Source organism: Cricetulus griseus, assembly GCF_003668045.3.
Source record: "Cricetulus griseus strain 17A/GY chromosome 1 unlocalized genomic scaffold, alternate assembly CriGri-PICRH-1.0 chr1_0, whole genome shotgun sequence".
NCBI lineage: Eukaryota > Metazoa > Chordata > Mammalia > Rodentia > Cricetidae > Cricetulus > Cricetulus griseus.
Window position 1 is genome coordinate 241,884,463 of NW_023276806.1, and position 24,151 is coordinate 241,908,613.

The window sequence follows — 24,151 nt, forward strand, 5'->3', positions numbered from 1 at the left end:
CACCTGAGATGCAGTTGAGTCTAGTGAGAGATGAGTGAAGCATTTGGAGCACAAAATCCAGGAGACTCACTCAGGCACTAGTCCTATACCTGCATGACTCATTCACCTTGCTCATAGCCTAACCCTGCCTGGGACACTGCAAAAGGCCCAAGATGATCGGCTAAGTGAGTGTCTTAAGCTTTTCCTTGCTTGGCACAGTATGAATAAAGGAAACAAAGATGTCTCATCTCACAGTTCTCCAGTGTATCAGTTCTCAGTGAGAAGTCATGAACCTATGGCAAATGAACATCTAATTGAGACACTACAGATACCTATTTCCCATAGTGGCCTCTGCACTCAGATGAACCTGCCTGAACAGAACCCCCTTTATGGGTCTAACATACTACTCTGTTAAAGACCAGATACAGGGTTTACCTGCTCCAGGTAGCTGATGAGGGAGTTTTTGTTGTCTTCCCAATAGCTTTGGAGAGTCTCTTCAGGTGGGAACTTCTCACAGCTGAGCTCCACAGTGATCTCGAAGCAGTTGCTGCTCAGGTAATTGAAGTCTTGCATCCCTGCACAATCACCAAACCGAGAGTGAGTATGTACACACAGTGACAACTCTACGCATGCTGTCCTGATCATCTAAGAGCTTAAGTCAAAGGCTGACTCACAAGAACCTGCACAGAAATGTCCTCCCATGGGGGAACCAAAAACATGCTTGGGGGACTCTTGTTTTGAAAGCACGAACCCTTGTATCTTAAATGATCATTTAGCTTAATGCATCCACCAAAAGCAGATGTCATCCACATTGCACAGTGCTTGATAGACTTCAGGAAAGACAAGCTTAGTGACCTATTAAAGAAATGTGCATCCCTCTAAGCTGCCTTCCTATGGAGCAGGAACTGGGTGAGTCCCATGACATGCTATTCCTTCCTAAACCCAACAAAATCAAAGTGTATTCCTGAGGGATTAGGACTCCTATTATATGGTATTTAAGATATATATATATAATATATATACATATATATATACATACCTATATGTACATTCCTAGTATATGATATGTAAGATATACATATATACATATATGTATACATATATATCACACATCTATAGGATATGAAATATAGCATCATATATTAATTCAATAAACATGGAACATCTACTTTGTATTAGACATAACGTTAAGTATACTGCAATCTAAATCACAGAGAAGATTTGATACTCAGAATAATTTTAATTAGATTATCATTCAGATTCACTAAGGAAGTTGTTGCCTACCATATTGCTTTCCTGGAACCAGAGTACCGACCTTCAAATTACCGTGTTGACAGCTAGGAGTTGACAATTGCTCCCAACCCATCCCCACTTCCTGGAGAATGGCTGACAATGGCTACAAGACTAGAGAGGTCATACCTCCAATCCTTTTTGGCAGCCCAGAAACAATAGAACAGCCCAAGATGACCCTCTAACAGAGATGGCCTTCCTGACAGTTGTAATGTGGACCCTTTACAGAGAGCATCTGGCCATGGCTAGAAGCATCCCTCTGCTCCTGACTGGGAAAGAGATGCTTAAGATCCCTCCTGTTCTCCCCACATTGGTGGGCTGTAACCTGGAATTGAAAGCCAAATAGACTCTCCTTCCCCTATGCTGTTTTTGGTTCATGTGTTTGTCACTGCAATAGAAATACAACTACGACAGGGAGCTAAAGATCTGCCAAGCTTTCTTTGGCTGTTACTGTGGGGCATAATGATTGGCTAATGCATTGCTATGTTTACTATGTTACCAGTGCTTTACTAATGCATTTTGGTTCATATACTGCCAGTGATACACTGCTTGCTTAGTAAGTTTGTTTCAAAGAAATTACTGAAGAATTCTTTTTAAACCTAAATGAATCCACCCTTGATGCCCACTGGCTGTCACTTAGTTTTCTTCCATCTCGCCTAGCTCAGGACTCTGGATCTTCTACATCAATTAACAATCAAGACAATCCCCACGGACATGCCTCCAGGCCAATGAGATCTAGATAGTCCCTTCTTTGAGGTTCTCTTCTCAGGTGAAGCTAGGTTATAGCAACTCTCTAGATTGTGAATAAAACCAGTACCTTGGGTCAAAGTGCAAAATTGTTTTCTAATATAAAATGAAGATATATTACTCTCCACTAGATGTATTTGATGTACTCTAAATCCTAAAGCTCACACAGATAATCTTCTCAACTTATGGGGTTTGGGGAGGGGGGTACCAGATCATATCTTCCCAAATACAAAATATGAGTAAAAACAGAAGAAACATGTACCATAGAAAACATGAATGTTTTCTTACAGCATAATGAATCAGAAGTTAAATTCTCTCTCTCTCTCCCTCACTCTCTCCCTCTCTTTCTCTCTCCCTCCCCCTCCCCTCCTCCTCTCTCTCTCTCTCTCTCTCTCTCTCTCTCTCTCTCTCTCTCTCTCTCTCTTCCCCCCCCCCCGTTTTGTTACCAGGTGAGTCATATAGAATGTTACTACCAATTACTTTATATTTTGCTCTTTATCTCTTGGTGAAATTACACATCTCCTAGTGGCTGGGAAAATTCAGCAAATACAACTTCTGCAGAGTCTGCAGCAGTCCAGAGGAAACCAGGTGCTGCCTCAGCTGTGGGGGAAGGTGTGCCCCAACAGTCCCATAAACTGGAGAACAAGCATTCAAGTGTATGAGCTTATGGAGGCCATTCTCATTCAAACCACTGCACAAGGTCTGCTAAAGACTATTGCGTAGTCTCTAATACATTTGCTTACAATGAAAGGCATAGCTCGCCTACTATAAGAATGCACTCTTACTGAAGAAGGCTGAACTTGAAAAGTGGTCAGTTACCAACATTCAGTTTCTGTTCTTCCAGTGTACTCCTTCAGACATTAGCACCTTGATTTTTAAAGCAATAAAAACAAACTAATACATAACAATACTTTGCTGAGACAGCTGTAAGTTCCATCTATTTTTTAACGACTGAGGAGCAATGACAATTCTACAGATGGGAATTGCTTTCTGACTGTACAAGGTGAATAAAGGAAGCCAAGGTCGCACAATCAGAGAGGAAAAGGGAAACTCACCACCCGGTACACTGTACCATGCACCACCATTGGTCGTTCCATCTACAAAACTACTGTCATCGTCGTTCTTTCGACAGGGAGTTCTATTGGGGTTAGACATGACTGGGTTGAAAGAGGAGTATGCTCGAGCCAAGCTTTGGAATATTGCATCATCGGGACAGGAACTGTACTCATGAGCGGTACCTAGAAAATGAAAACACAAGATGAGAGAAACGAACAGTGACAGAGAACACTGCTTGTTTTCTTTCTCTTTTTTAAAATATTTTATTTATTTATTATGTATACAACATTCTGCTTTCATGTATATCTGCACACCAGAAGAGGGCACCAGATCTCATAACAGATGGTTGTGAGCCACCATGTGGTTGCTGGGAATTGAACTCAGGACCTCTGGAAGAGCAGCCATGGCTTGTTTTCTTAAGAGGCCTTCAATGTTAAGCTCCTGCTGATGCAGCCTTTAGAAGCCTAGATGGGAAGTGGTGGGCCTTTACTCCCAGCACTCAGAAGGTAGAGGCAGGAGGATCTCTGTGAGTGCAAGACAAGCCTGGTGTACAAGAGCTAGTTCCAGCACAGCCTCCAAAGCTACACAGAGAAACCCTGTGTTGGAAATCCGCCTCCGCCTCCGCCCCCCCCCAAAAAAAAAGCTGTGAAAGTTTTCAGGAAAGGTGAAAGTTAAAATGTCAAATATACTTAGTTTTTAGGTTCTATGATTTTCACCCCTAACAGGAAAATATAGAAATTAGGCAGCATGGTTTATGGCCATACCACTCTAAATACCCCTGCCTCAGAGACTAAGCAGAGTTGGGTCTGGTTAGTACTTGGATGAGAAAGTAGATAGAGTTCTTACCCTACTGAAAGCCTCACAAGAATAGGAGATGAGGCCACAGTAGGCTGGACCTGAGAAGATAGGATATTTCCATTATTAAAATTGTCTAATTTAATAAGCCAGTAGGGCACAGTGCCTGTGACACCGGGACTTAGGAGATAGTGGCAAAAGGATCACTAGTTTCAGCCCATCCTTGGCAGCACAATGAGTTCTGGGCCTACGTGGGCTATGTAAGACCCTATCTCAAAAAGAAATTAAAAAGAAATTTTAAAAATTCATCATCAGCAGTTTTATAAGCATTATTAAGTACTGATGCACAAACATCCAGCATTTAACTTCAGGTGTTTCTAAACTTTCCCTGTGTGTATTATAGAAAAGGTTTCTTTTCATACCCTGTATTCTCACTCATGTGTTATAAAATATACGTGGCTGACAAGTTGCCCAGGTAACGGCAACCACAGAATCTCAAAGTATATCTAATAGTGCTTTCTAATCTGACTTTCTTCAAATCTGAGTTTTCAGTCCCTAAAACTCCACCCTGTACAAAGATCTTACCCTTCTGAGTTCTCCGGGAAAGGGTCAATTCGGGAGTCTCTCTCTCTCTCTCTCTCTCTCTCTCTCTCTCTCTCTCTCTCTCTCTCTTGCTTTGGCTAAGGCTTAACTGAAACACATTAGAGAAAAGTCAAGGCACCTCTTCCCCTCCCTGACACTAGCAGAAGAGGACCCAGGGCCATAAAGGTGAGAGCACTATAGGTGTCAGGATTCCCACAGCAGTCTGAAGCATCAGAGGCTGCTCCATTTATAAGCCATGTTGTACATGAATCTATCCAATGTCTGTATGTGATCCACTTTCTGGAGGCCAGAACTGACTGTACACCAGTTCTCAACCTTCCCATGCTATGACCCTTTAATACAGTTCCTCATGCTGTGGTGACCCCCCAAGAAAATCAAATTATTTTGTTTGCTACTTCATAACTGTAATTTTGCTACTGTGATGAGTTGTAATGTAAATATTTGATATGTAGGTTATCTGATACAGGATCCCAAAAGGACTTCCATTTTCTCCCTTCTCTTCTGTAAGAGTTAGTTAGCTCCTGTTGTCCTTCATCTAAAACAAAAAAAAAAAACAAAAAAAAAAAAAAAAAAAAAAAACAAAAAAAAAAAACAGAGCATTGCAAGCCAATTCTACTGCTTACCTCTCTAAGTCGGTATCACATGAAATATCTGGGGATGCTTATAAATTTGAGCATTTATATTGGCTGGTTCCCTAGTAGAGTATGGGACAAAGCGGCACACACCTATTCCAATGCCAGGGAGACTGAAGCAGGGACAGTGCAAATTCAAGGCCATCTCAGACTGTGGAGTAGGATTTTGTTTTAAAGAACAAACAACAGCAATAGTAAAGAAATGTTGCTGTAACTCTTTACTTGAACCTGCAGACCTTACGCCTCTTGGAGAAGAAGAACTACCTACCACTCCTCGTCTCATCATATGGGTAATTAGCCACAAGGTCTCCTCCATGCAGATTGGCGGAGAGCACAAAGGGAATGTCCATAATCCAGTGGATGACAGCCTTGGTCTCGGGAGCAAGCTGTGTCAAAGAGTAAAGACCACATGAGTCAAAAGATGGCAATTACTGCCATTGGTGACATCACAGAAAAGACACAGAAAAGCCAAAGTACCAGAAACTGCTCATAGTTCAAATACGTTTGAATTCACTGGGGGGGGGGGGGGCATGTTTATGTAGGAACAACACTCAACATTCCCAGACTTATTATGAAAAATAACCATTGTGTTTAAATTTCCTTAAAAGTTCCACACTGGGGAACTCTCTCTCTCTCTCTCTCTCTCTCTCTCTCTCTCTCTCTCTCTCTCTCTCCATACAAATCACATTGGGACCCCTTCCTCTGTCTGCCATGGCCCACACAGCCTTATAATAACCCTTAGCAAATCAAGAAAAGCCTGCTGAACCACAAAACGATGCCTCCCCTACTCGGCAGCTCTAACACATGGCAAATGTTATTTCCCCTTATTTCTTACTATTTTTCCAACTGCCTTCAACCATTGCATGCAGACCTTGTCCTTAAGAAAGAAAATAGATCAAATCTCATTGAAAGCTGACCACAAAACAACAGTTTACTTTGGAACGGGAACCTTAAACTTTAAACAGAAGCAAGTTTCAGGAATTCATGCTGTCTTTTCAATGATTCATGGTCTTTCTTGGACATAAATAAAAAGAAATTCATAACAAAAGAATCTGGAGGAAAACAACTTGTGTGCTGAGCCCTTAAGTAGACAGACTTCCGACCTCTGAGCATTCTGATGAGAAGGAAGGGTTTTACTTGAAGATGCACTTGGTTCTGCTTTTTTGGGACAGAACCTCCAACTGCACCCTGCGTTATATCTTTTGTATTTCTGTGCTGTTTATGACCAAGTCTTGCACACAGCATTTTTATTGAGCACTGCAGCATCCTTATTGGATATGTAGAAACTCATTCCTTTGCAAAGTGCAAAGGCCAAGTGCAGTTAAGTAACAAGTACATCTAAGTTCATATAGCCAAGGACTCAAACCCAGGCTACAAAGTTTAGGGACACACTCACTTTAGACTATCAAGTTTTTCAGTATTAAACATATTCTGATTTCCACATAGGCTGTTCATACTTGTGAGAAAATGCAGTTAGCTGGTGCCAAAAGACATTTATATAGGACTAATAAGTTCTGGTACTCGACAACACACTGGGATAATTCTATCCTACAACTTATTCTGTTTATAAAGACTTAGAATAGGGATAGAGAGATGGCTCAGAGGTCAGGAGCACTTCTGCTCTTCTAGAGAAACTGGATTTGGTGCCCAGCAGCCATCTTGGGCAGCTCACACCTCCTGTAACTCTAGCTTCAGGGAATCTAAAACTCTTTTCTGGCTTCTGAAGACACTACATGCGTGTCACACACACATACACAAAATATTAATAATAATATTAATAATAAATAAAATATTAAACAATAAGAGAATTAGAAAAATGATGTTTAAGGATTCTCAAAGAAATAACAAAGAAATAACAAAGATCTAAGGAGGTAGAAATGCTGATCACCCTCATTGATGATTATACCTTTGCCTGTGTATGGATGGATCATCTTAAACCAACAAATGCAAAATTATGTGTCCATAAAAACCAAAAAGAATTGTGGACTATTTCTATTATTTGGCTGGTTGATCTTATTTTCTGTACTAATAAATGTGTTGTGTAGAAAGTATAGTAAAGACATACAAACTCAAAGAAGAATATTTAAGTGACTTCATAATTTTGCCACCTAAAAACACCCACTACTAACATTATGTGCTCCAGATGTCAACTTGACACAAGCTGAAGTCATTTGAGAGGGAGGAACCCCAATTAAGACAATGCCTCCATAAGACCCAATTGTAGTCAAGCCTGTAGAGTGTTTTCTTAATTAATGATGGATGGGGGTCCAATCCACTGTAGGTGGTGCCAACCCTGGGCTGATGGTCCTGGGTTCTATAAGAAAGCAGGCTGAGAAAGCCATAAGGAGCAAGCCAGTAAGCAGCACTCCTCCCTAGCCTCTGTATTGGCTCCTGCCTTCAGGTTCCTGCCCTACCCTGACTTCCTTTGATGATAAGGAAGTGTAAGCCAAATAAACCCTTTCCTCCCCAAGTTGCTTTGGTCATGATGTTTCATCACAGCAATAGTCACCCTAACTAGGCCACATTTCATATATCTCCTTTGAGGTTTTTTGACAATTCATTTATTATTTTATTTTTGATTCAGGGTTTCACTCAGGCCAGGAACTCACTTCGTTTCTGATGTTCTTTGAACATCTGCTCCTCCTTCCTCTACTTCCCAAGTGCTGGGATTGCATGTATGCCAGGTTTGTGCTGGGGATCAAACCCAAGGCTTGCACATACTTGCCAAGTAGTCTATCAACTGTACTAGGTCTGATATAATATCTACAACTAAGTAATATTTTAAATGTGATCACTTTTATGTGTGGGTTTTCCTTGCTTGCATACAGATAACAATGTTTTGTCAATGAATAGCTTTCTTAAACAGTAGACTTAGTGGATGAGTGTGGGTACTGGAGCATGAGCAAAACAGGGGAATCACATTCTCCCTCACACATGGATCCAACATGAACTTTTAGAGCATTGTGTATAGACATACAAATAAAGAACACATACCAACACGTGAATGGGGGTCATTAAAGACCACAGTTCTTGGGTCATTTTTCTTGTTATTTCAATCTGCTTTATTCTTTGTAATATTTGGCTTTCACATAGGTCTTGGGGATCTAAATTCAGGTCCACATGTTTGGCAGAAAGTACTTAAATTAACCTGTAGGGGGAAATGCTGACAACACCCTCCTGGAGACTGGCACAGGTGACGCTGACCACACACACTTGGGCATGGTCAGAGTGAGGTAGCAACACTTTAAATATCAGAGACCCACACATTCGGTGCTCTTTTCCCTCTCCCGCTGGCTCCGTCGTGTGAGTACTTCCTAATAAACCATCTGTTTTTCATACTAGTTCTGACTCCATTGCGATCCTCATTAATTGTGTTCCACTTTATTAACCCACTGAGCCATCTCTTCAGCCCTTGTTTTTTGGGACATTTATTTTACAACAGTTGAATTTTTATGCAATTTTATCAATTTAAAACTTCAAAGAATCAATTTTGTACCAAGCTCAAATATAGTCCTAGACAAACAGTTTCGTGCAGCTGTTAGATTTTTCCATTAGCTCTCATATTGTAAATATGGAATGGCTAATCTGCATGTTACTGTTTTCAATGGCAATCAAGTCAATCTCATGACTGGTCAAGTTGAAGAGTTGTTCTCTTTGACTTTAACAGGGTCTTTCAGCCTGACTAAATGCTCAGAGCCCCTGGGTACTGTAGCTATCTGTCTAACTGATCCCCTTTGTGGAGCACCCCAAAAGCAAGAGCTAGAAAATTACAGAACTGTTTGTGATTTATCTTCAAAACTCCTGTAAATGTGCTAGCAAGATGGCTCAGAGGGCAAGGTGGTGGGGGCTTGCTGCTAAGTATGATAATCTCTGTGTATCCAAAGGACACACAAAGCAGAAGGAGAAAACTCACTCCCAAAGGTATCCTCTAGCCTCCAGGCACACATGTAAGCCCTCAGGCACAAGCCCACACAATCACACACATGCACAGGCACACACACACACACACACACACACACACACACACACACACACACACTTTAAAACTTCTGAATTTCAATTTAAAAGACTTTAAGTAGAGCTCAAAGACAAGTTCTATAATTAGATGGCTTTGGCATTGAAAATATGTTAAAGCTGTATTTGTCCAGATTCCTTCACACCTCCAGCCATTAAAGAAAAGCATAACAGTAATAAATTATCAGATGTATTTTTAAGCCCTGCTGTTTTCAAGCAATTCAGGCCAAGGCTCACATGCTGAACTCAAGTAACCACCAAGGCAGCCAGGTGGTGAGCCTCAGGCCTGACTGACTGAGAAATGACTTAGAAGAAGATCTCTGGGGAGCAGGTGGAGACTTTTATTCCCAGAGTCTCAGAAGAATGAGTATCCATCTCTAGTGGTGTGTATCACAGGATCATGGCAGCATCTGTAGGGCCTCCTAAGGGAATAGGAAGGTTTTTTTCTTCCTGCCAGCTAACTGCCATGCATATACCCCAAAGACCCTAAATCTGTAGCCAGAAAACTCTGCATCCTTAAGCTATGATTTCTGGACACACCAAACAAAATAAATCTTGAAAAGTAAAGTCTTTTTTAAGGGGTAAAAACAAGATACTATGTTGAAAAATGGGAACTTGGAAAGGAGGACTGAATAAGACCGTTAATCAAATACTTGTTCTGAGTCTAAATTCTGCATCATTCTTAATGTCAAAAGTGAAGAGGAAGAAGAACCAGACATGGCCAGTGTGTGTGTTCGTTACTTTTCTAAGCTGTGATGAGACACCATGACCAAGGCAACCAACAGAAGAACGAGTTTATTTAGGTCTTATAATTAGAGGGTTAGAATCCATGATCAACATGGTAGGGAAAATGGAGCAGGCAGTCATGGGCCCCAGTGACACTCTCCTCAGGCTATGCCTCTTAATCTCCAAATAGTTCCACCAACTGAGAACCAAGTATTCAAATATATGAGCCCATGAGGCCCATTCTCATTCAAATCCCTAAAGATTTGCCATTACAAATCAATCTTGATTATATCTCAGGGAAATAAATTCAAGTTGAATTTTTGCATCGTTCTCTTTAATGTAGAAGCGGTATTGTTTTTTTTTTTTTTTTTTAAGTGCAGGCTCTCATTTTAAAAATACATACGCATGTCTTTTTTAAGACTGATTTTTATTTGTAATTATTTGTGCCTGTGAAGTGTGTGCACGTGAGTACAGGTTCCTGCAGAGGCCAGAAGAGGGCATCAGATCCCATCAAGCTGTTGTTACAAGTGGTTGTGAGCTGCCCAACATGGGTACTGGGTACCAAACTCAGGTCTTCTGTAAGAGCAACAAGTGTTCTTGACCACTGAGCCATCTCTCCAGGCCCCACTGGCGTTTCTTCATAACAATGCCCAAAGCAAGAGTACACAAACATCATGGCAACCATGCAAGCACGACACAGAGTTAACTAGAGAAAGAGACAGCCATCCTGGCTGGAAACCATCTCACCTGCACCAAGCTGCCAGTCAGACCCCCTATGAACAAGAGAGTCTCACAGTTCTCCTTGATTGGTAACTATAGGTATTTTCTTCCTTTCTCAGAGTTAACAGAGACACCTTCAAGAACGTAGCAGAGAAAGTGTGTGGGCAATATCAATGCCCAGCCTCCAGTTTCCTTTTGGTCTTATTCCTTACAGCTGTACACTGGGCTTTTCTCTTTCCACCCAGCCTCACCACCTCCCAGCTCTTCCTTCTCCTGAAAGCAGTTTTTCAGGAGGAGAAATCACAGAGACATCTGTGATTCAGAAGGAGGGAAGCTTGTCTCTTAACACCAGATGCTACCAGCATCCTCCTCCTTGCATAGCCCTTGTCTCAGACTGGCTCCCCCTGGCGAGCTCAGCTGGTATCCTAAATACAGAACCCTAGTATAGAACTTTGAGCCAAAAACCTGGAACTCACCACCTCCAGGCCTAGTATAGAACTTTGGGCCAAAAACCTGGAACTCACCACCTCCTGGGGCCTCCTCCAGTGTCTCTACACACAATGAATGCCTGTCTGAACTCCAAGTGTTGATTTCCATTAGCTAAATTTTTTCAGATATGGCAATTCACTCGTTAGCCTGGTTTGCCCTTACTTACATTAGCCTGCTTCATGTCAGGGTCAGATATGAATCATTGCAGGGAATGGACTGCAGTCTGAAGTCAAAGGCAAACAACTCCAGGAATAAACAACTGTGATGTCATCCATACAGGTCTCAATGTAAGAACAGTGTCCCACTGCACTGTAGTCACAGAACACAAGGAAAGTCTAACAAGAGCTGTCTCAGGGAGCAGAAATCACTTGAAGTAAAAGGGACAGTTGGAACAACAGCTGATATGAAGACTGTATTATTAGCAAATAGAACATTTGGGGGGTATACTGGAGTAGATGACCGCGAGAGCCAGATTAAGGAATAAGTCATCCAGAAGCCTCTGGGTTCACAGGGCATCTGAAGGGTCCTGGAGCTATAATGAGACTGAGATCCCACTTTCCAGAGAGCCAGATTAAGGAATAAGTCATCCAGAAGCCTCTGGGTTCACAGGGCATCTGAAGGGTCCTGGAGCTATAATGAGACTGAGATCCCACTTTCCAAAATCTCAAAGAAAGTCCTAGAAGTAACAGACAGCAGCACTTGGAGATAGAAGTAGGAGGATTGTAAAGGCAAGACCAGCCTGGGCTACATTTCGAGACCCTATATCCCAAAACCAAAATAAATAAAAATGAAAAGAAAGAACAGTAGACCATGAGGCTAGTAGACCATTAGCCAGAGAAGGATATGGGAATGGATGGGTTCCGGAGGTCAAATCACTGAGATATTAGAGCTAATTGCTGGTGAGCGATATTCATGCTGGGACGTAGGTAAATATAATTTGGAACTCAGGGGAAATGTCTCATCCAAGACATAGTAGCGAAAGAAACTCAGCAGACTTGAGGAGTAATAGAACGGGTAGGTGACGTGGGATTTTATGGAAGGTTTAGGAGAAAGGACAACGATCAACAGTGTGAAGTGTTGCAAACTTCGTTAGACACAAGATTCCCAGTGGGCTCTTCTCCACTGCTCCCTCATCCCTTTCCCTTTCCACAAGTCATCCTCAGTCCTCAGGAGCAAGCTAACCCCCAGCATCCAGCCCCTCCAGCCTTGGCCTTGCGAGTCATGCGTAACTGTTCCACTCAAGATGCATGCCCCTCCTATGTTATTCACTGTAATGAAGATACTGGAACATACTTCCCCAGGCTATGCGGCAGACTCTGGGAAAGCTGAGCATGTGCGACCCTGGAAAAGTCCTACATGTGAAACCCCAAGGAAGCCAAGCACAAGAGACACGAGAAAGCCATGCTCGTGCTACCTTTGCGTTCTGATCCACAATTTTCTTCAGATTCTTCAGCAGATGGTTATTGGGGCCACCTTCTTTCTCGTTAACATACACGATCCTATCAAGGTCTGGAAAGTTCCGGTTCAGATCTATTCCCTGGGCATTGCTGCGGCCTACAAACCAATCCTTCAGCTCACCTGGCTAAGAAAGACAACAGAAAAGCCATCATTACTTATTACTGCTGTCAATACCTACTTATGGTCCCCATCACTGCTCTCAAAAACAATTCACTGGGATCATCTGTTACAGTATCTCGCACACTGTACTCTTAAAGGTACCCGGCTTAAAATATTTGTTAGAAGCATTGTGAAAAGGAGTATTTCAATGAATGATTTTTTAAATTAATAATAATAATTATGCAAAGAGATGTTTACCAAATTTCAATAAATGCTGGTGTTGTAATTTTAAAAAGCGCTGTGCCAGAGAAAGATGCCATATGACAGAGCTTGGGTGAAGGGCTTTTTCACGGACCGGGGAGGGGGGTAAAAGGAAAGGGGGGAGGGGAGAGGCCTCTGGGAACAGGAGCAGCAGAAGAGAAAAGAGAGACAGAGAGAAGGGGGAGAGACAGAGGGGAGAGAGGGGAGAAGGGAGATGGGAGGTGGGCAAGCCCCCTTTAAAAGAGAAAGTAGTGAATTGCACAGGTGGTGCTCTTAGTGGCTGCAGCTGAGGACATATCCTGTCAGAACCTCAAGGGCAGGCCAGTGCAGATGTCTGAATACTAACAGTTAGTACAAATTCACTAATCATAGGTGACCTCTTTAAAATCACACCACAAACAATTGGAATTAAGTAAAAATTTCTCTGAAGTCACAGTAGGCTGGTTTTTAAATATACTTTTAAATATTCTAAATGTCTTTACCATAAAATAAATGATCAGTGTGAGAGGAGATAGATTAATTGTTATACAACCTGTATCAAAATTTTACATTTTACACCATAAACAGAATATACAACTATAATATCCCCAAACTTGTCCAATCAAAATGGAAGCACACATATACTCTTACAAAGCCTCTAGTGCCCTATATAGTGCCTTTAATCCCAGCACTCAGGAGGCTGGCACAGGAGGATATCTGTGAGTTCAAGGACGGCCTGATCTACACAGCAAGTTCCAGGCTACCTGGGCTACATAGTGAGAGCCTATCTCAAAAAGAGAGCCATTATTTTTAATCCTAACAATTAAAATTTATAAAATTATTTTTATTGTAAGCATGGAGAACTTGTTTTGTTTGGTTTTATTTACTGATCTTTCATAAAACCAGCAATTAATTAAATCTCTGAAAATGCCAATCTAATCTCAAGTCATTCTTCCTTCTTTCCAGCAGAGAGCGCTATGACACCAATTCACCCAGCTACAGGCATGGTAGTAGGCATTGCTTACTGTGTTTCTCAGCCTTCCTAATGCTTTGACCCTTTAGTACAGTTCCTCATGCTGTGGTGAGCCCTAACCATAAAATCATATTCGATACTACTTCATAACTATAATTTTGCTACTGTCACGAATCATAATGTAAATATCTGTGTTTTCCAATGGTCTTAGGCAACCCTGTGAAAGTCAGTCAACTTCAAAGGGGTTTCGATCCAGAGGTTGAGAACAACTGTTTTAGAAGCAAATTTGCCTAGTCACAACTATGGATGAATCAATGTCATTTATTTAACAGTCCATCAAAACATTATTATGAAAGTATTAACATATTTGCAAAATTCATCAGCAAAGTTTCTACTGAAGAAACTCATCCTTTACAGTGTTGACTTTTTTCTTAGCAACAAGTCTCTCTCTACTCTGTGTGATCTCTATGCTTTATGATGGAATTGTGGATAGACAAGTACACGTGTTCTAATACCTCAGAACGATGAAGAAGGCAGGTCACATCCACCCTGCCCGGCACTCACCTGAGACGCCGCCTTCTCAAAGCCATCAGGGTTCAAGGAGGGCATGATATGAATTCTGGTACTGTGGATCAGGTTGACAATGGTTTCATTCCCTTTCTGGTACTCATTACACAGGTACTGGGCCAAGAAAATGAGCAGTTCTCGTCCAACAGCCTCATTGCCATGCATGTTCCCAATGTATTTAAATTCAGGTTCACCTAAAAAAGACAGATGGTAAGAGATATTTCCAATGTCAACAAAGAGAAGACAGACAACACACATGCTGTGCTGGTTGACTTTTATCAACTTGACACAAACCTAGCCATATCTGGGAGGAGGGAATCTCAGTGGAGAAACTGTTTCCATAACACTGGCCAATAGGCAAATCTGTAGGATATTTTCTTGATTAAAGATGAATGTAGGAGAGCCCAGCTCGCTGATGTGCCACCCGGAGAACTTGGTACTCAATAGTACAAGAAAACAGGCTGAGCAAGCCATGGAGCCCAAGCCAGTAAGCAGCACATCTCCAGGGCTTCTGCTTTAGTTTCTGCCTCCATAGTCCTGCCTTGAGTTCTTGCCCTGACTTCCTTTGATCATGGACTGTAATGATAAAGTGTCAGCCAAATAATACACACACACACACACACACACACACACACACACACACACACACACACACACGTGTGCACTTTGCTTTTGGCCACGATCTTCATCACACCAATAGAAAAGAAACTAAGATGACCACCCAAAATATATATAATGTATCTATTACTTTGTCATGAATAATACTCTAGAGAGGACATCTATGGAATCCACCTGGAGTGTTAGAGCTAGCCAAACACCTTATGGCTCCATCCTTCCAGTCACCTCTCCCTGATGACTACCTCCTAAAAAATTGTGTCCACACACAGTTCCGATATGAAGCACTGACACCCAGTGTGACTGCATTAGGAAACATGGTCATCAAGGATGTAATTAAGGTTCACTGGAGTCCCAAGAGTCTTGCTGAATTAGACCTGCTGTGCTTACAGAACATAAGATTCCAGGACTCTCCTTGGTGAGAAGAGACCCTGTGAGGACACAATAAGGAGGTATCTGCCTATATGCCAGGAATAGAGTCCCAACCACAAACCAATTCTGCCACCCCTTTATATTAAGTTTCTAGCATCCAAAACCTGGGTAGGGAGTGACCTCTGTTGCTTAAGTCACAGGCCTGTGATGACAGATCAACCAGGCCCAAGTACAAATGCTGATAAGATATTCTGTGCCATGGTAGGCTATGCACCACGCTTTGTTTTCTTATGTAATCCTCACAAAACATCTTAAAGATAAATAATGTTACCCATCTCCTATATACAGGTGGATGAACTGAAATCCACACTGCTAAAGAAATATGACCATGACCGCAGAAACCGTGAGGCCAGAATTCAAATCCTGACCTTCTGCACTAGCTAAAAGTCTATATTGTCTCTTTCCCGAATCATAAAGATTAAAAGGAGACAAACTATGTGGGATCAAACCCAGGTACCAGTTTGTACTGGCTGATCTTCTTTAAGTCATTTCAGCTCTCCTTTTCTCTGTTTCCCATCTTAAAAATAGAGAAAACAAAGGGTTGTACCTCAGAGAGAAAAAAAGAGGAGCGGAGAAGAGAGAGGAGAGGAGAGGAGAGGAGAGGAGAGGAGAGGAGAGAAGGAAGAGGGAGAGAGAGAGGAGAGGAGAGGAGAGGAGAGGAGAGGAGAGGAGAGGAGAGGAGAGGAAATAATGGCTGCAGATTCTTAGACCTGTATCTGGAAATAGCGACTGGTGTGAGGTTGCTGTCATTATTCCTACTGGTATTACTGTTACTGCTACATTATCTTGTCACAGTGAGGTGCTTTACATAACCTAATTTATTCTTTATAACTAATTTCCCAGAATAATATGGGAGACATATTTCTATTATCATGATGGCACGAATGAAGCCCAAAGAAAGAAAGTATTGCTGAAAGCCTTTGAAATGGAATGCAGTTACTCATTTCTGCTGTTACTGTTGCATTCTGGGAGGAGTCATGACATTGCAGAGCATAGTGGCCAAGTGGTCTTCCCTAGTCCTGCCCATCATCTGCCTCAATTTCTGCAGTGGAAGGGATGTTCCTGCTTATAAAAACATGAAGACTGCTCCTCTGGATGTTAAAAGAGACATCACATCTCTCTCTCTCTCTCTCTCTCTCTCTCTCTCTCTCTCTCTCTCTCTCTCTCTGATATGTATTACCCAAATATTCTTTGACTAAGATTTCAGGCCATCTCATGGCAGTGACTCCTTATCATGCAAGCTGCTCCTGTGTATCCTCCTCCTGGGTTTATGCTAATCTTAATCTAAGGATTGGGTAGGAAATGGGTCAGTGCTATTTATATCCAATTCATATTGTTTTCTTTTGTGGAAGAGTCCATAACTAAACTACCTGCTAGGGACTAGCCCAGGGTCATGGGGAGATAAGAAGGATGAGATATGTTCCCTTTGCTTCTGTCCTTAAATCACAACTGTTTTCCTTTCTGTGAAAAGTATACACTTGCTACCTTACTGTGTGAAACATCTGCAGTTGACACTTTCCCTTATTGTGTGCAACATCTGGTTGGGGTGCAGAAGAAACTACTGAAGGGAGAAGGGAAAACAAAAACAGATTAGAGATAAGAGAATGGAGAGAGGAGAGAGGGGAGGAGAGGGCAAGATGAAAGGACAGGCGAAAGAATGGAGATCCGAAGGTAGGAAGAGAGGGAGAAAGAAGAGATTAGAGGGAGAGATGAGATAATAGAGAGTGAAGAGAGATGAGAGGAGAAACGGGACTGACAGAGATGTAAAAATGGGGAAAGATGAGAGGGTAGGGAGAGGATGGAGAAAGAGGAAAGGAAGAGAAGCCATTTCACACAGCTGTGTGAAAAGACTGTGGGAGGAACCCCAGTCCCGACTCTAGAACAGTCTGAAGCTTCACTTCACTGGCAAGTGTGAGCTTGCGCCACACACATCTCAAAGAGAAGATGGCTACACTATTTTTTTTTAAAGGAGGAAATATTAGATTCACATCACTTAGCCAAATTGGCCCCATCTGCTTCAGCTGGGCAGTTTATTTGCATTCGAACACAAATGTTTTGGTATAGAGCACATTCTCTTCAGTTCTGCCATGGGTGTCACCATTCCTATCCACACGTGCTAGCAACTCCTGATTTCTTGGTCAAAAAGAATTTCACTATGGTTTCTTGTTTTCACCTCTGCAGGACATTCCTCTCACAGCCATGCTTCCCCTCAATGTCTGTTATACTTGTAAGTAGATAAAAATCAAGCTTGGGGTGAGCATAAGACAATGTGTGTCATGGGGATGAAGACAGAGCACAAGACAAGGAAAGTTACCCCTGACCCAGAGACAAAATGGTCCCCTACACAATGCTAGCACCAGAATATGAAAAACGGAATTCTTTCCAGCATGCTGACACAGCTTATGAGATGGAGATGAGCCACAATGCTTAAATATAACATTCATCAGATAGTATGTAAATTCCCTCATAGAAGAGACTACAGGGGACCCAGAAGCAAATAAAACAGCAAATTAAAAATTCCCAAATGCAAGGAATGTGGGATTTAAGGACACAGCCGTATTTTTTAACTATGTGGGAAGTGAAGCAATGACAAAGGAATGTTGAATACACCATGACCCTGCTTCAAGATTCTAAATCACCACACTCTTTCTCCCACCTAAATCCAGAGAGAACCTTTTTGTTAAGAAATAACTTGTCATTACTATTGCTGCACGTGTGTGTGTGTGTGTGTGTGTGTGTGTGTGTGTGTGTGTGTGTGTGTGTGTGTGTGTGTGCGTGTGATGTTTGGGGACCACAACAAATGTGTGGTGGTCAAAGGACAACTATATGAAATCAGTTCTCTCCTTTTCTTGGGTCCAGGGACTGAACTCAGGTCATCAAGTTTGTGAAACAAGTGGGTCATCTTGCTGGACCAGAGTTATCTTTTAAAATTACAGCTCTCTTAAAAACCCATCAATAACTACCCTTGTTTTTCCAGTGTACATACAAAAATTCTCTATATGGCCTAGCTTTGACCATAGTCCCTGAGGCAATTACCATTTCTCTTTCAGCCATTCTTCTATAGCCAAAGTGCTGTTGCCTGGAATGTTCAGTTTAACACACGAGTATACTTTTTTGTCTTCACAGCCTTCTAATCAACTGATACAAATAGCAATGCTCTGGCATTGTTCATATCTCAGTTTAAAATGATACATAAATCACTGGGATTTGATTCCCTCCCCTCCCACACTAAGTCTGAGAGTTCTATTAGAGGTGAAATGGTATATCTACTTTGGCTCATTAGCCTGTCAGCCATATTGAGCCCAGCATGATGAATGGTAATCTAGGGAAATCTTGAGTAAGTGTAAGTTAAGCACCTTGCTTTAAGGCCCCATCTTCCCACACATTGAAAGGAAAAAAGAAAAACTGAAGGGAACTTGAACATCATCAAGGAAGACTGAATATCTAGAATACCCCATGCTGAATACCTAGAAGCCTCCATGGCTGCTGTCCTATCCAACATCCCCAAACTGGAATGGAAATTGTTCTTAGTGGGAGTGGAGGCAGCAGGGTTGCTAAGAGCTGATTTCCCAAGAAAGAGATTAATCTCCATGGTCACCACAAAACCTTGCCAGGCAGGAGCTCCCTAATCCTTATTTTTGTTGTGGAGGCTAAGCAATGGATTCTGAAGAAACTTCCCTCAGAACCCTTAATCCTAAAATAGAGATTCAGGTGACAGTTTTGGAGTGGAGATGAATAGTTATCTCGGTGCCAATGTGTCTTTAGTATATCTGGGGGTGAGGAAAGTACGGCTTTTACCAGTGCTTTTTTTTTTTTTTTTTTTTTTTTCTGCATTGAGGACAGGTGGTGGCATTTGTCTTCCTGTTTACAGAGTGTACAAGGAAAGACAAGTCCGGGGTTCTCCAGGGCTGAAGCTACCAGGTGCGTCACTGCTTATGGATGTGATTGGTGATGCACACACGGCCACAGGGGCTCACTTATCTCTCTCCTAGCAACAGAAAAGCAAAGTGCATCACAAAGCACAGTTCTCCAAACACTAGGGGATAGGCATCTTATGTTCATCTGCTTTTCCTCACTCACTATTGAATTCATTCTCGTCTTTACGTAACCGATCCCAAACTCCTTTGATGATTGAAGATTAGCACAACTGCAAATGCATTGCACAGAGGGTTCTCAGAAATCTCTCCTTCCCTGCTCCTTCATTTTCCACACAGTTTGGGGGGTGGGTTGTTTTGTTTTTTTTGTTTTGGTTTTTAAGTTATCAGTGTTGCATTTACTTCACAAATTTCCTCAATCAAGAGGTTGGTTATTAGCCAAGAGGTGGTGGCACACATCTTTAATCCCAACACTTGAGAGGTAGAGGCAGGCAGGTATCTATGAGTTTGAGACCAGCCTGGTCTACAAGAGCTAGTTCCAGGATAGGCTCCAAAACCACAGAGAAACCCAGCCACGGGAGAAAAAAAAGGCAGTCATCTCCAAAAACCTATGTAATATATGATTGGTTCAAGTTTCTAGCATCATCTGTAACATGGAATAGCTAATCTGCCTGATTGGATTTGCATTCTCATTAGCACAAGATAAGAACAATTTTAAAAATAAAATTTTTAAGTTTTTTGTTTGGTTGGGTTTTTTTGTTGTTGTTGTCTTGGGATTTTGATGGGTTTTGTTTCTCTTTGCTTTTCTTTTAGATAGAGTCTTGCTAAGTAGCCCAGGTTGCCCCACACTCAGACGTTCCTGTCTCTGCCTCCTCAGTACTTGGACTGTAGCAGGCAGATGTTACCACACCTGTCAAGAACCACAGTTTTAAGAAAGGCAGAATGACTTCAGAAATCCCAAACCAGAGCAGCAAAGGATTTTAAGCCTATCCTTATTATTCTTAATTTGCTGAGGTATGTATTAGTATTACTTGAAATAAACATATCAAAACCCACAATTTTTAAGAAAGTTTTATTGCCACAAAGTAAAATGTTAATATTTTACACCTAAGAAACAAACCCACTAGGGTGTGGATAACAGTGAAGCAGGAGGCAAGCTAGCAATGCTGTCAGGTGTAGAAGACATACTGTAAAATGATCTGTGAGGCTTTAAAGCAGAAGCTCAGATGCCCAGGGTGCTAGTCTAAAAGAAACAGTCAAATGGAGGGCAGTGAGATGGCTCATCTGGTAAAGGTGCTTGCAGCCAAACATCATGATCCAAGTTCGAATACAATAAATAAATAAAATTTTATCCAAAAAAATGTTTTAAAGAAATGAGAAACCAAAAAGATATTATTACCTACTATATTTTTCACCAAAAAAAGAAAGGAAGAAAAGAGGAAGGAAGGAAGGAAGGAAGGAAGGAAGGAAGGAAGGAAGGAAGGAAGGAAGGAAGGAAGGTTAATTCAGTCCTTCTTCTCTTAGAAATGCCAGACAGAATCTGGGCATTGGTGGCACATGCCTTTAATCCCAGCACTCGGGAGGCAGAGGCAGGCAAATCTCTGTGAGTTCGAGGCCAGCCTGGTCTCCAGAGAGAGTGCCAGGATAGGCTCCAAAGCTACACAGAGAAACCCTGTCTGGAAAAACCAAAAAAGAAAGAAAGGAAGGAAGGAAGGAAGGAAGGAAGGAAGGAAGGAAGGAAGGAAGGAAGGAAGGAAGGAAGGAAGAAATGCCAGACAGATTAACTAGCCAAGGTGCACAGTGCCAATAAGAGAGATTGAAGAGCCACAGTACAAGGAAAATTACTGTTGGAAAATGAGATACAGAATGTGAAAGTGGGAAGTAAATTGTGAAATTCGACACCAATGCACTATCTTTGTTTAGAAAAAAATGGAGGTTAAAGGGAAGGCAAGCTTGAGTTATAGTAATTGAATCCTCCCATTATTCAGCATGAAAATAGATGAAACACTCACCAAGATGAATCTATTCATCTACCAACATTCATTAAAAAACACATCCCTGTCTACCAACATTTATTAAAAATGCATCCCTGTTCATATAGGCTGTACACTTACCACTCAGTCACGGAGGGAGGCTGGCTCTAGAACACTCCAATGCTCAAGGCCCTGAGGTATAATTCATAGTATTTATATGTAACCTGCCACTTTCTCCTCCATACTTTATATCATCTAAACTACATATAATGTGTAACACAGAACAAACACCATGCAAATATGCAAATAACTACTTGTAGAGTGCTGCTTAAGGGACATCAACCTTAAAACATCTGTACATAGTCAATATACGTGAAATTTTAAAATATTTTTGAGAGGAATAGAGAGATGGCTCAGTAGTTCAGAGCACATACTGGTCTTCTAGTTAGAGGACCAGAGTTTGCCTCCCAGTACTCAGATCCAAGGACCTCTGACCTTCCTGGACATCGATAAGCACATGACATACACACACAGAGAGACATATACATACACATAATTAAAGATAATAAAATAAACCTTTAAAAAATTTAGGAGTGGTGGTGTTGCATGCCTGCCTTTAATCCCAGCACTCAGGAGGCAGAGGCAGGCAGATCTTTGTAGATTTGAAGACAGGCTGGTCTACAGAGTGAATTCTGGAGCAGCCAGGGCTACACAGAGAAACTGTCTCAAAAAAACCAATAATAATAAAAAATAAAATTTAAATCTAAGATCTTAATACGGAGTTGACTGGATATGAAAATACAGAATGCATTACCGTATCGTGCTGATTGTGTGTGCACACGCATGTACATGTGTGTAGATGTGTGTATTTAAGCTGCTACTAAGTTACTCTTAGAACTGTTGATCATTTCAAAGTAGATATTCTCAGTACACATATTTCACTAACTATACTGCTGAATAGCACAAGTCCATAAATAAAATGCCATTTCTCAAGGACATTCCTCAAGGAACAATGACTTTGAGAAATGGGCAAAGGCAGTGAAAGCAAGGCAATCATCAAGCCGATCTGACTCACACACTGCTCGCAGGTGGTGGAACACCTGTGGAACAGATGAGCCTCTTAATGAGCTTCTCCCCGGTGGTAAGTCTGGGGTAAGCACATTAGTGGCACAAACTGCTTCTATTTATTTGACCATCTACACCGATACAGCTATAAATCAGCCTAGCAGGGGCGAAACCCTGTGAGTTAGTTTACTAGAAGCTCAATAAAGACATCATTAATTGGCTTGTGATTTAATACAATGTTTGTAGGCTTTCTTTAAAAAACACTGAGCATAATTCTAAAGGAAATTCAAAATTCCAAGGGTCAGATAAATAATGAAAGAAGTGAATTAGCTCACAAAATAGATCCATCTTCTTTCTATACAATAAATGATGAAAAATTAAGAAGAAAATGGAATTTTTAAAATGCTAAAAAATGCAAGAAGAAATTAGGGAGCAGACCTAGGGATCTAGCAGACCTAAGGCTGTCCCTTTGCTTCTTACATTCTTTAAAGCCATATTGAAAAGAACAACTCAATTCACTCAAAGTCTTAAAGTGAAGTTTTATTTAGTCTGATTTTTTTAATACCCAGTGAAACTAGAGTACATTGCACCAGTATTTTTTAATCAGATATGGATTGTTTCTTTAAAGATTTAGTAGATACTTTCAATTATGTGTCCATGAGGGGTTTTGTGCCTTGTCAGGGTGGGTGTGACCCCAGGACCGCAAGTGCCCTTGAGTCCAGAAGAGGATATTGGATCCCCTGAACCTAGAGTTATCTGTGTTTCTGAACTACCCAATGAGGGTGCAGAGAAAGGAACCCCGAAGACTGAAAATGCAGTATTTCCTACTAACCACTGAGCCATCTCTCCAGCCCCAAGATGGTTTTTGAAAATGTTAATTATGAACAGAGAGTGGTGGTGCACACCCTTAGTTCCAGCACTTGGGAGGCAGGTGAATCTCTGAGTTGGAGGTCAGCCTGGTCTACAGAGTGAGTTCCAAGATAGTCAGGGCTACACAGTGAAACCCTGTCAAAAAAAAAAAAAAAAAAAAAAAAAAAAAAGGAAAAAGGAAGGAAGGAAGGAAGCAAATGTCAATTATGCATTAGATATTAACATTAATTTCTAACTCTCTTACATATGACATCTAGAATCTAGGATGCTCAGGTTGCATCCTCATTGTTCAAAGGGGACTGATCAAAACAAAAGACGACCCCCTCTTCTTCCAAAGCTCAACAAATGAGCTCAGCATGTCAAATACTATCAGAAATGGCCTCAGTCTTCTCAAAGGAAACAATATGGCATCTTCAGAGAAGATGGTGGAGACTCACCACACATCCATACACAGTGGTGTGCGGGTACGTGTTTAACAATCAGCCCTACTTTGTAACTTTGCCTGTTTATAGTGTGTAAATGCTTCCACCCCAGCCAACTTGTAACTGCCAGCATGAGGTCCTTACATTGAAAAAAAAATGAAAACAAAAACTAGGCTGTCACAGACTAGTCCAAGTAAACTTCAATAAAGCACTGCATTCACAGTACAATAATTTGGGATAAATAGCTTCTCCACCAAAGAAAATAGAAACCTATGAAATCTTAGGAATGTCAAGCATACTATGAGAGATATAAACAGACTAGCCCCTTCCCTTCATCTTTTATGTTTCATTCTGTTGTAATTTAAAAGTTGCCTCAAGAGAGAAAGATGCCATTCGACAGAACTCTCACATGGAGGGGTTCTTTATTAAGAGAAAGGGAATGGGGAAAAGGGAAGGGATGAGGGAGACCAGTCTCTGGGGACAGGAGCAGCAGAAGAAAAAAGAGAGGCGG

The 24,151-nt window shown here is 41.4% G+C and overlaps 1 protein-coding gene across 1 annotated transcript in view; it reads right to left on the reverse strand.

The window, feature by feature from the left end:
- Cpe (carboxypeptidase E) overlaps positions 1-24,151 on the reverse strand; it is a 96,074-nt gene that overhangs the window by 9,068 nt on the left and 62,855 nt on the right. Inside the window, exons 2-6 of the mRNA XM_027394064.2 lie at positions 14,386-14,582; positions 12,466-12,633; positions 5,371-5,488; positions 3,072-3,254; positions 415-554 (exon numbers count right to left, since the gene is read on the reverse strand). Of these exons, the coding sequence (XP_027249865.1) occupies positions 415-554; positions 3,072-3,254; positions 5,371-5,488; positions 12,466-12,633; positions 14,386-14,582 (806 nt within the window). The remainder of the gene's footprint in view (positions 1-414; positions 555-3,071; positions 3,255-5,370; positions 5,489-12,465; positions 12,634-14,385; positions 14,583-24,151) is intronic.